General features: G+C 37.4%; 1 protein-coding gene across 1 annotated transcript in view; it reads right to left on the bottom strand.

Moving 5' to 3' along the window:
* Window positions 1-268: 268 nt before the first annotated feature.
* The window catches only part of fam135b (family with sequence similarity 135 member B), a 69,045-nt gene continuing 56,983 nt past the window's right edge, over window positions 269-12,330 (bottom strand). The window contains exons 18-21 of the mRNA XM_057828314.1: window positions 11,507-11,658; window positions 7,023-7,133; window positions 6,441-6,554; window positions 269-3,974 (exon numbers count right to left, since the gene is read on the bottom strand). Of these exons, the coding sequence (XP_057684297.1) occupies window positions 3,769-3,974; window positions 6,441-6,554; window positions 7,023-7,133; window positions 11,507-11,658 (583 nt within the window). The 3' untranslated portion in view covers window positions 269-3,768. The remainder of the gene's footprint in view (window positions 3,975-6,440; window positions 6,555-7,022; window positions 7,134-11,506; window positions 11,659-12,330) is intronic.

Raw genomic sequence — 12,330 nt, 5'->3', positions numbered from 1 at the left:
TTGTGGATGGCTACCAAAAGCGCCTAATTGAAGTGAAAATGGCCAAGGGATATGTTACCAAATATTAGCGCTGCCGTATGTATATTTTTGACCCAGCAGATTTGATCACTTTTTTCTGTTCACCCATAATAAAGTCATAAAAGAACCAAACTTCATGAATGTTTTTTGTGACAAAGAAGTATCTGTTCCAATCACTCTATCAGAGAAAAATCAGAGTTGTAGAAATAACTGGAAACTCAAGAGAGCCATGACATTATGTTCTTCACAAGTCTATGTAAACTTTTGACAACAACAACTGTAATTGATGACCTGTTTTACAGTTTTTTTCTCAATTGCTTTGGTAGGTTTCTCAGATCAGGATTAAAATTCTCAAAACTACTTGTTCAAACCTCGCAACATTGTATCACTCGTATCCAGCATCAGGGAATGGTTTGCAACCCACAAGAGAATGATAATGGAGTTCCTTCCACCATACTCCTCAATCCAATAGAAGATTTCTTTCTTCACATGGAGATGGCAAGTGTATGATTGTCAGCCTCACACTCAGATGACTCTTCTGGATGGCGTGAATGCAACGTGCATTGACATCACAGGAGAAGCTGCATAGGCTGGATAAGGCATTCAAGCAGATTTTTTTCCACGCTGTATAGCAAGTGAGGACAACCATTGTGACGTGGATAAAAATTTGTGGCCCAACAGGGAAGAATGTCAAAATGTGTAGGAAGAATGGGAGGGAAATCCCGACATGTAGCACTCAAAATTTAGTTGTGTCGATTATTTTATGTTCATATTTCTAATTTTGCTTTAGTTTTTTCTCTTTGTGGTACTCAGTGCTGTCTTTTGCTTTCTGTATCGCAGTGACATGGTCTGTCAAGAAATTGTAAAAACAGTATATAAGTGTAAACAGAATCTTGTCCCGTCTCTTGCAATCAATCTCCCACACACAAAGGTGTAATTTGCAATTTTCATCATAACTTATGTACGCCATCTTCAGCATCAGCGCCTTCTACCAGAGTAACTGTTCAATTGAGAGCATGACTAAGCAATTTGACTGTCTTGTCTGTACACAATGAAACAAGGACTTGTTCGTTGACACAGAAATTTAATTTTGAGCGATACACTAAGTATTTTGCACAAAAAAACTGGCTTTTGCAGGTAATCCATGTTGTTTTGCTACTTGAGGCTTGAACAAATAGTTTTGAGAATTTCAATTCTAATCTGAGAAACGCGCCAAAGCAATTGAGAAAAACTGTAATAAGACAAATATGATGAAATAAAGCCACAATTGTGGATTACTACATGATAAATCAAAATTTTATGGGTGAACTTTTTATATAAGCTATATACAGTGCTGGCCAAAAGTATTGCCAACCTTGCAATTCTGTCAGATAATGCTCAATTTCTCCCAGAAAATGATTGCAATTACAAATGCTTTGGTATTAATATCTTCATTTATTTTGCTTGCAATGAAAAAACACAGAATAGAATGGGAAAAAAATTAAATCATTATCTTTTTACACAAAACTCCAAAAATGGCCCGGACAAAAGTATTGGCACCCTCAGCCGAATACTTGGTAGCACAACCTTTAGACAAAATAACTCCGAACAACCGCTTCCGGTATTCATAAATGATGTTCTTACAATGCTCTGCTGGAATTTTAGACCATTCCTCTTTGGCCAACTGTTCCAGGTTTCTGAGATTTGAAGGGGGCCTTCTCCAAACTGCCATTTTCAGCTCTCTCCACAGGTGTTCTATGGGATTCAGGTCTGGACTCATTGCATGCCACTTTAGAAGTGCTTTCTCTCAAACTGTTTTGTAGTTCTTTTTGAAGAGTGCTTTGGGTCATTGTCCTGCTGGAAGACCCGTGACCTCTGAGGAAGACCCAGCTTTCTCGCACTGGGCCCTACGATATGCTGCAAAATTTGTTGGTCGTCTTCAGACTTCATAATGCCATGCACACGGTCAAGCAGTCCAGTGCCAGAGGCAGAAAAGCAACCACAAAACATCAGGGAACTTCTGTCATGTTTGACTGTGGGGACCGTGTTCTTTTCTTTGAAGGTCTGGTCCCCCCCTACAAACGCTATGTTGATGCCTTTTCCCACAAAGCTCTACTTTTGTCTCATCTGACCAGAGAACATTCTTCCAAAACATTTTTGGCTTTCTCAGGTAAGTTTTGGCAAACTCCAGCCTGGCTTTTTTATGTCTCTGGGTCAGAAGTGGGGTCTTCCTGGGTATCCTACCATAGAGTCCACACCCCTTTTCATTCAGATGTCGACGGATAGTACGGGTTGATACTGTTGTACCCTTGGACTGCAGGACTACTTGAACTTGTTTGGATGTTAGTCTAGGTTCTTTATCCACCATCCGCACAATCTTGTTGAAATCTCTCGTCAATTTTTCTTTTCCATCCACATGTAGGGAGGTTAGACACAGTGCCATGGGCTTTACACTTATTCATGACACTGTGCACCGTAGACACAGGAACATTCAGGTCTTTGTAGATGGACTTGTAGCCTTCAGATTGCCCATGCTTCCTCTTGACTTTGCTTCTCAAGTCCTCAGGCAGTTCTTTGGTCTTCTTTCTTTTCTCCATGCTCAATGTGGTACACACAAGGACACAGGACAGAGGTTGAGTCAACTTTAATCCATTTTAACTAGCTGCAAATGTGATTTCGTTATGTGCCACAGGTAAGTAACAGGTGCTGTTAATTACACAAATTAGAGAAGTATTACATGATTTTTCAAAGGGTGCCCATACTTTTGTCCGGGCTATTTTTGGAGTTTTGTGTAAAATGATAATGATTAAAAAAATAATAATAAATAAATGAATAAATTACTACCAAACTAACCAAAGTATTTGAAATTGCAATCGTTTTCTGGGAGAACTTGAGCATTATCTGACAGAATTGCAGGGGTGCCAATACTGTTGGCCAGCATTGTATTATGTGAAATGCTAAAAGTCAAAATAATATAAAATTATCATTTTTTTAAATCTAAATTTTGAAAGTAATTTCTTACGGCTGGATTAAAATACTTTTTTAAACAAAACAAAACAAAACCAAAAAAAATGCAGTAAATGCCAGTTAGTTGTTAGTGCAACTTATTGCAAATCTATTATAGTGTTCTAAATGTACATATCAGCTCTTAAATATTTTATATATTTTGTATTGCATTTAATAATGACATGTGCAACGCTAAATCAGATTTTTTTTTTTTAAATATCAGACTCTTTGAAAAATAATTGACTGAAAGGAGTAAATCAGCACAGCCTCATTTAGATCACATTTCTTCTATCTGATACTCATGAAAACACTGTCCAAAATAAAAAGTTCAAATTTAACTTATGATTAACGCTACATAAAAGGAGAAAATCACACAAATACAAAGCAGCTTTCAGCATCATTACCATACTTTTGATATAAATCTTGCATTGGATGTCATTATCTTGTGCATGTGTTCCTAATAAAATGGCAACTCTGATGATGATGGCTACTCCAATCTATGGAAATTCTCGGAATTTTACGCAACTAGCATTGTGTTAGTGCTGTGGCTGAAAGGTTATTGATAAGGCCAACGAAGCATCTATGCGGGATAGATGTTACATAATATGTTACAATTTGCATGGCTACTAGTCACACTCACACCACCGGGTGAGCGCCTGAAACAGTCACGATAAACGAATCGCTAACCATCCTGACGAACAAATACTCACGTCGTTTCAAGCAGTTAGTTATGTACATAGAGACCTGGTGGTGGTAAAAGCACCGTTATTTGAAATAGTCCAGTCCCGCCACCAAGAAGAACTTCTCCAGGAAAAGTTCTGAGTCCAAGACAGCGATGTGCGCGGCTCGGCCGATCAGCGTGTTGGCTGTGTTGGGCAGAGCGTGGAAAACATTTTGACGGATGAGACGGCAATCTTTGGCCTCCATCAGAGGCTGCAGAAGGTTGTTAATCATCTCCGTGTAGACGGGGCCTGATGGATTATAAAATGAAGGGATTCAAATGGACAAACAGAGGGTTGATAATTCACAACTTGAGATAGTTATTTACTTTTTTGTTGTTGTTCTACACTGACCTAGTTCTATCAAAACATACTTTCTTTTCTGTCATTTGTTTGATACACTTTTGTTTTAAAATTTGATGTTCTTGTCTTGTGTGTGTCTCTGTACCTTGTTGTGTCTCCTCATTATTTCTATGATTCTGTCTTGTATTGTTTGTTGGGGGAGATAGTTAGTACTCGATGCCCTTGTGAGGGTAAGTGCTTACAGACTACAGAGAATGTATGATTGGACGTAGTGATTCCAGCTCACAAATGTTCATGTTGTTTTGTCTCTTTTAAAAATAGTTTGTAAGTCAAAGAAACTGTTAGGAACATGTTTTAGTGTCTACACTATGATAAATTTTTTAACATATTACACTGAGACTCTAAAGTAGGTCTTCTCCGTTATTTTCCGTTACGCCCACCACACCCCTCAGGAAGCCATAAGGTCTTGCACCCCCCAACTCTCCTCCACCACTGCAAATAGTATCATTTACCTATAAAATTATTATTATAAGTACACGTCTTCATAACATTGTGTCGTTTTTAATATTTTTTTAAAATATATATATTTAAAAAAAAAGGGTAATATAAATCCATTTACAATGAAGTATAAATTTATCAACATTGTTTTGTTTGTAACAGAAAATATTAAAGCACAACAATTGCCAGAATTAAAACAAAAGACAAAAGTCACATCCAAACTGTAACAATACACTCAAAGTACTATATTAGTAAATAATATTTGGGCTGTGCCGAGAGTCCTGGTGTGTTTTTGGAACGTTTCTCGTCGCTCTTTGGCCCAATAGCGTTTTTGACTGTTTTTGAAATTTTGAAAAAATGCGTAAGCACCCCCCCTTTACAAAAAAGTCAAAAATTGACTACCCACAAAAGTACACTTTTTTGGCATATTTGGGCTGTGCTTAGAGTCCTGACATGTTTTTGGAACGTTTCCCGGCGCTCCTTGGCCCAAAAGTGTTTTTTGACTGTTTTTGAAATTTTGAAAAATTGCGTAAGCACCCCCCCCCCCCCCCGCCCTTACAAAAAATTCAAAAATTGACTTTCCCCAAAAGTCAACTTTATTGGCATTTTTGGGCTGTGCCGAGAGTCCTGACATGATTTTGTAACGTTTCCCGGCGCTCTCTGACACAATAGCGTTTTTTTTTTTTTACAGTTTTTGAAATTTTGAAAAAATGTGTAAGCACCCCCCCCCCCCCCCCCCTTACAAAAAAGTCAAAAATTGACTACCCACAAAAGTACAATTTTTTGGCATATTTGGGCTGTGCCGAGAGTCCTGACATGTTTTTGGAACGTTTCCCGGCGCTCCTTGGCCAAAAGTGTTTTTTGACCGTTTTTGAAATTTTGAAAAAATGTGTAAGCACCCCCCCTTACAAAAAAGTCAAAAATTGACTTTCCCCAAAAGTCAACTTTGGGGGGCAAAACAGCGAGTCAAAAGTTTGGACACGCCTCATCATTTGTGCTTTTTATATATTTTCACTACTATTGTAAATTCTCCCTGAAAATATCAAAACTATGAATGAACAGGAGGAATTATGTACTTGAAAACAGGTGTTATATTCTACATTCTTCAAAGTATCCACCCTTGAGGTGTCTCCAAACGTTTGGCCTAACTGCATGCATTATGAAATTCTTTGTAGGATTCTTGTTCATTTCATTCGTTTTTGTTGTTTGTTTTATTGCTTTACAACTTTTATAGACAGCATTTTAACAGCTCGGTCTTTATTTTAAAGGGGGAGTTCAGAATTTTTGACATAAGGCTTAATCTTCGAGTTAGCGGGGGTTTAATTAGTCGTTGGAGTTGTTTAGAACAAATTCCGTGCAGTTTGTCAGTTATTTGTTAGCTTTAGGGCTCCGGAGTGGCTGAGCTAGCGCAAGTCAAAGGTGGTTGAAATCAACACCATCGACTAACTGAAAAATGTGAAAAATTCAATTACATGCGATGAAATTTTTCTGTTGAGGCAGCAAAGGGAGAAAACTTGGGAAAATTAACTGACAAATTATTTTTAAAGTAACTTAGTTACTTTGATAATAAAGTAATCAGTAAAGTAACTAGATTACTTTTTGGAGGAGTAATCAGTAATTAAATTAGTTTTTCAAGTAATCTGTGACAAAACTGCTTACTTTTGTTGCCAGTGGTTTAGATATCAATGGCTATATTTTGAGTTATTTTGAGGGGAAAATAAATAAACTCTATTATATAAGCCGCACACAGACTACTTTTTATTGTGTCAAAGTTTCATTTTGTCAATGTTGTCCCATGAAAAGATATACTTAAATATCTGCAGAAATGCGAGGGGTGTACTCACTTTTGTGATAAACTGTATTTGAGAAGTACTGCTCTAAAGTAAGAAGTCAATGTTATGTTCTGGTCATATTTACCTGTAGTTTTGTCTCTGAGAGCAGTTTTGCACATCTCTATTCGGGCAGAATGGAAAGGAACATAACGGTCCTGTGGAGACGCCACCAGAACCACATTCTTGAAGAACTGAAGCCCTGATGGAAATAAAACAAAACAATTGAAAGAAACTGCTACGTGCGTGTGCATGCGTGTGTGTGTGACAGAGCCAAGGAGTCAATTTACTGTAAATGGCAAAGCACAATCCCAAAGTGCAATGACAGGCGAGACACAATAAAACAGTCTTTTTCTTTTTGGTTTCCTGTCAGCGAGTGCTTTTAAAAGTGCACTCTGGTGGGTTTTCATTGACAGGGTGTCAGATTGTGCCACTCGTCACCATTTGTGTGTGTGTGGTTCGGTGGGTGGGTTTGACAAAAAGCATTTCCGTGATTATCGTCGTCAAGGCTGGGCGACAAACGACAGGGTTGTTGCACTCACACAGCGGGGAGGCCTTTCACAGGGAGAAACTTGACACAAATGCCTATGAATATTTGGTGCTTTCTTTTATTTTATTATTTTTTTTTGTGTGTGTTTTTTGCAATATCGTGTCTTGGCAGTTGTCGTACCTGGTTTCTGACTTAAGAGATAAAGGAACGTTTTTCGGGGATCCACGTGGTCTCTGAAGGTGAGCTGCAGCAAAGATCCGGATTTCTTCAGCTTCTGCATTAGCCAAAGACCTTCAACATACCAATAATGCACTTCGATAAGTAGATAGACGCATAGCCTTCTAAATGAACAACTTAAAATGTCAAGATAATTATTGGAGGACATTTTGAACAACGTTCATCTTTCAAGCATTATTTTTAAATATAATCAAACACAATAGGGTGCATTTTTAACACCTTTGGGTATTTAAAATGGGTAGACATTTTGAGTTATTGAAAATATTGCATATTGATATTTATATGAATGTGCTCACTGTTCTCTCAAAGATTACTATACAGTAATTACTAAAAGCAGTTCATTAGATAAAGCAATACATAAACATACCACATACAGTATGATTCACCAGAATCTTTTTGTCTGTCAGGCTTTATTAGAGGACTATGTATCACATGGTCTTCAAACTTGGTGGGAGTATGCATCTTGGGCAGAACACAAGTTTCTATACAGTGGTACCTCTACATACGAATTAATTCTTTCCAGGACCTTGTTTGTAAGTCGAAATGGTCGTATGTTGAGCAGGACTTTCCCATAAAAACACATTATAATTCCATTAATTCGTTCCACAGCCTGAAAACCTACACTAAATCCTTAATAAAAACTGCTGGTACTATTGCAAACAGCAATTACACAAAGCAAAGCAAATAAATTATGAATAAAAATCAGAATAATAATATAATAATAGTAATGATAGTAATAATAACTAGAGGCGTGCGAAAAAAATTCTTAGATTATTCGCGATTCGCCCGTGGAAGATTCAAGAACGATTCACAAATATCCAAATTGCGATTATTGAATTATACCAGGTAAAGCGGAAGTAAAACACAGTCAGCTCGGTCTTTGGGACGCAATGAGGAACGGACCGAGAGTAAATATCATGTTCAACTCATGGCGCTAGATAAATAAAACAATCATACCTGACTGCGGCCGACAGCCGCTACAAACAACGCCCAGTTGCTAGTTGCTACAAACATACGGATACAGTAGATATCATATATATGTAGAACTAGATGCAATATGAGAGACGACGTCGTTGTTAGAAGATGTATTATTGAACAGAGATGCGAAATGACACTTTCCGGCATGAGTAAACAGCTGCCATCTTAAAGCAGTAGACCTCTCTAGGCTCTGTTGCAGCGAACTTGATTAACTTTTTATCTAAAATACTCCTAAATCAGCAGAATCTTGTCCTGAATCTATCTTTAAATGATGAAATAGTTTTAAAACTTTGACAGAAGTAGACAGAAGGGAAATTATGGAATAACGGGAGCAATTTTAACAACTGTAACAGTTTATTCACAACATTAAATTAATTGAATGTAGTTTAAAGCTGCTGATTCAGAATGGGGACTGGAGTTTTTTATTTACTGCTGTTTTTGTACATCTGTTTACTGTTATATGTTAACTTGATACTGAAATAGTAGTTCGGTTTAGCCTGAGAGGATTTTTAAATAATTTTGAAAACTAATGTACAAAACAAAACAAACAAAAAATGAGGGGGGTGCATCAATAATCATTTTATAATCGAATCGGAGCCTCTGAATCGTAATCGAATCGTTAGGTGCCCAAAGATTCCCAGCTCTAATAATAACTGTAATAATGTTAACGAATCGGTTTCTAATGTGGCAGATGTATTTTTGCAGGGTATACCTGAATGCACCGCGTGGTTGATGTGTCAAAGTGAGGGAGGATTTTTTACTTTCACTTTTCATGTTCAGCCGCGGTGGACAGTAGGCATGTTGTGTTGCACAAGTTCTGAAATGAATGATTAAAAACCTGACGAACCTTGCGATTTCTTTTGCGATGTTGCAATAATAATAATAATTGATTTCCAACCTCGTTTCAATGGTAAACCTCACCTTTTTCTTTTTTTTCACCACCTGTACTAACATTGTTGGAACCCATGTTGATTTCTCCCACAAAAAAATACGCCGTGCGCCCGTCTTGCGGGAAAACAAAGAAACTGCGGCGCTGTCATAAATCGTCAAATTTCGAGCACAAGGGTAGATTTGGTCTCAATATTGGTAGGGACGGTATAACAGCATACCCTGCATGTCCACTTTTTGCTGGGGACAGGACATTTATAAAACCAAACAAATTGGGTGAACGGTGATCAGAGCTACATTTCTCACAAATATGAATTTTTAACTGATAGGCTAAATGATCAATGCAAAATAAATCTGTATTATTCTAACTTTCACACTGCAAATTTGTAACATCTTAGTCTGATAATTTTTCTTAAGTTTAGTTGAATAATTTTCTCCATCTTGTTTTGAGTTTTAAAGAATAGTTTCAAGAAATCTAAGTGAGTAAAATTATATGAAGAACTGGTAGATATTTTCACTTATTAGTAGTAGATCTACACTGAAAACAAGGGAATTTAACTAGTTTTAAGGAGGTGTGTTTTTACAGTACATATGTATTGGTTCAGGTGATACACTGTTTGATTCAAACCTTTATTTTCAAAACCTAATAAAGAAACATTTTGAAATCTTCCAGAATTTATTAGCAAATTTAAATTGGAATATTTGAACATAAATTATATTAAAAGACAAAATAAATGCAAACCTGTTAATAATCTCTTAATTACCCAGGTATGCCAAAAATAAACATTTGTCTTAAGACTTTCAGGATCAAAATTAGTGGTGTGTTCCCCTACCTCCACAACACTGATGTCTTTTTCATTACTTACAATGGCTGCTGCTGACGGAAAAAAACGAATACAGGTATTCCTTGTCTTTGAAGGGGGCTGAGGAGGCTGCATTTTATATTTGTCTCGGGGCTGAGGTTGCATGTGTGTGGGAGGGAAGGGGGTCAAGTCATCAGCCAATCAAACGTACATTTGATTAAAAAAAAAAATTAACTGGCACATTCAGCAAGTGAAAAAGTAAGTCAAATAAATCAGAAAATACTGAAAGTAATTCACTTAATAATGGTAGGGTCAATTCTATCCTAAAAACATATGGGAAGACACTCTAAATGACCTATGGCGGAAAATACTCAGGTGACTTGAAGTTCCACTCTGAGACCCTCAATTTAGGCAACTTTCAAAATTGTCCGATATGCATGTGTGATACATCATTGGAAAGCTTAAAATCTCAATTTTCTGGGGGAAGAAAAAAATGTTGAAATTTTTTAAATGTTTTTTAAACAGAAAAACCCTATCTGGAGGTGAGAGCACACGAAAGCAGAATTACAGACGCCATAACTTTAAGGAGATATTATCACGTACTTACCTTGTTTCAATCCAAAAACCCCACGTAGCATGTATCACAGAGTGTCAAGACACAGCTGTGAATGGCCACAGCTGGATTCTTTGGGGTTTTATGCGTGAAACATGGTAATATAACAAGGGTCGCGATGCAGAAATCGCCAACATCAAGGAGTGGTCAAGATTTTCTTTTCATAATTTTACCCTTTTAAATGTTTTTTTTTCTATTTTTTTTTTTTTGGATCGATTATTTATCATTTAACATATCGGAGAAAATGCGACAGTAACAAAAAATAAATACAATTAAGCGATAGTTATGAGGTAGATATCCGTGACTTTTTTACAGACGCCTTTTTTTTCATTGTGACACAATTTGTTAAAAAGTTTAAAATATGTGAATAATTTTTTTGTCTTTTGTTTTTTTTTTTAACGAAATATGAGACATCAATTAATGATTCTAAGCTAAAAACGACAGACATTTTGAATAATAAATATAATTAATTACCTTTGTTTTATGTCTGGGTTGAAACAAAAGCGGTTGCGCGACGTCTGTAAACGGGGGTCTTCAGGGTAAAACGGACATATTAAAAATAGTTCGGGGGCTTCATGCGCCATAAATCTGCTATGGCAGCATATATACATGTTGTTCTATCAAACACAACAGTTCTTTTGGCTTAAAATATAGCGGTTTCTTTTAAACAGGAGTGCAAGAGCAGAAACTGCTATTTCAGCCTTGTCTTTGTTTTCCGCCCTGTATAGCTAAACTAATTATACAATGCAAATAAGGTTGCTTAAAAATTGGTGAGGACATTTTGAGCATCTTGAAAAGTTGGTAGTGTTATGTCCCTACCGTCCCTATGCAAACCTACGGCGTTGTTCGAGCATGTCGTCGGATGTAGAAACAAATGGCGAGTCAAATTTTACGTCGGATGTCGAAAAGATCGTGTGTCGAACGGATTGTCGAGGTACCACTGTATTCTTTTGTGATTACTTCAGATATGGAGTAAAAATCATCCAAAAATATGATGTAAATCAGACATTTTTTTCCACATCAGGCATCAAGATCACAATGGGTACCAACCTGTCCCCATTAATTCAAAGAAAGGATTGGGCATCTAATGCCATTAATGGAAGCCAATGAGTTAATTGCCAATGAGATGTGCAAAAATGCCTTACCTGTGCTGACCAGTGTGCTGTTGTTATACAGTGTGCCCAAGTGAGGGCCTGAAAGCGAGAGGAACGTGTGAAGCCTCGGCAGATAGCAGCGGAAGCGAGGCCTCGTCAGCACCGAGCGGATGATGACGTTACCCAGAGAGTGGCCGATAAAGCTGTTGGTGTTAGAAATTCCCGTTTTAGAGAGAGACTTAAAACTGATTGCCTGCACTCATTAAATTGTTCAATGTTATTATGTCCTCAAAGGACACTGAATGATGCTTGCAAAGAAGACAAAGCATGAGAATTAATTGCAGTGGATACAGCTAGGCCTAGTCACTAAGTTTAATTACTCCACTATTGCTGCAACTCCATTGAAAATCCCTCATCGCCGTACCGACTCCTTCTCCTCTGTCTCGACACAACTCGCTACAAGAAATTAACCGGATGCTTTTTGCCTCACACGCACTCAACTCTCCAGAGAGTGTAGCTCGTGACAGGAAAGTTGAGTGGGAACTCTTCTCCCTGGCATTTTGAGGGCAATTAAGAGGGAAGATGAATAGTGTAATTTGATGAGAGCTAGGCAACCCCTCTCTGTATTAAGCGAACAGTCAATCAAGTATATGTTCCAAAACCTTTTGGCTATGAATGATAAGAGCGTTTCATACATTCTGAGTTTGCCGGGGTCAATAAATTATCATGGGGACCCACTACGGGCTGGATTTTTGCTGTCTCTGCTGCCCTCTACTGACATTCCACGAATACTTTTAGGATGGAAAATCAGTTTAGGTGAAACATTTAACATTTCTTTTGGAGTAAAAACAGCTCATATACCCTTAATAATATTT

Source organism: Corythoichthys intestinalis, chromosome 22 (assembly GCF_030265065.1).
Source record: "Corythoichthys intestinalis isolate RoL2023-P3 chromosome 22, ASM3026506v1, whole genome shotgun sequence".
Lineage (NCBI taxonomy): Eukaryota > Metazoa > Chordata > Actinopteri > Syngnathiformes > Syngnathidae > Corythoichthys > Corythoichthys intestinalis.
Note: the sequence above shows the minus strand (reverse complement) of the source record. Positions and strands in the feature narration are given on the sequence as shown.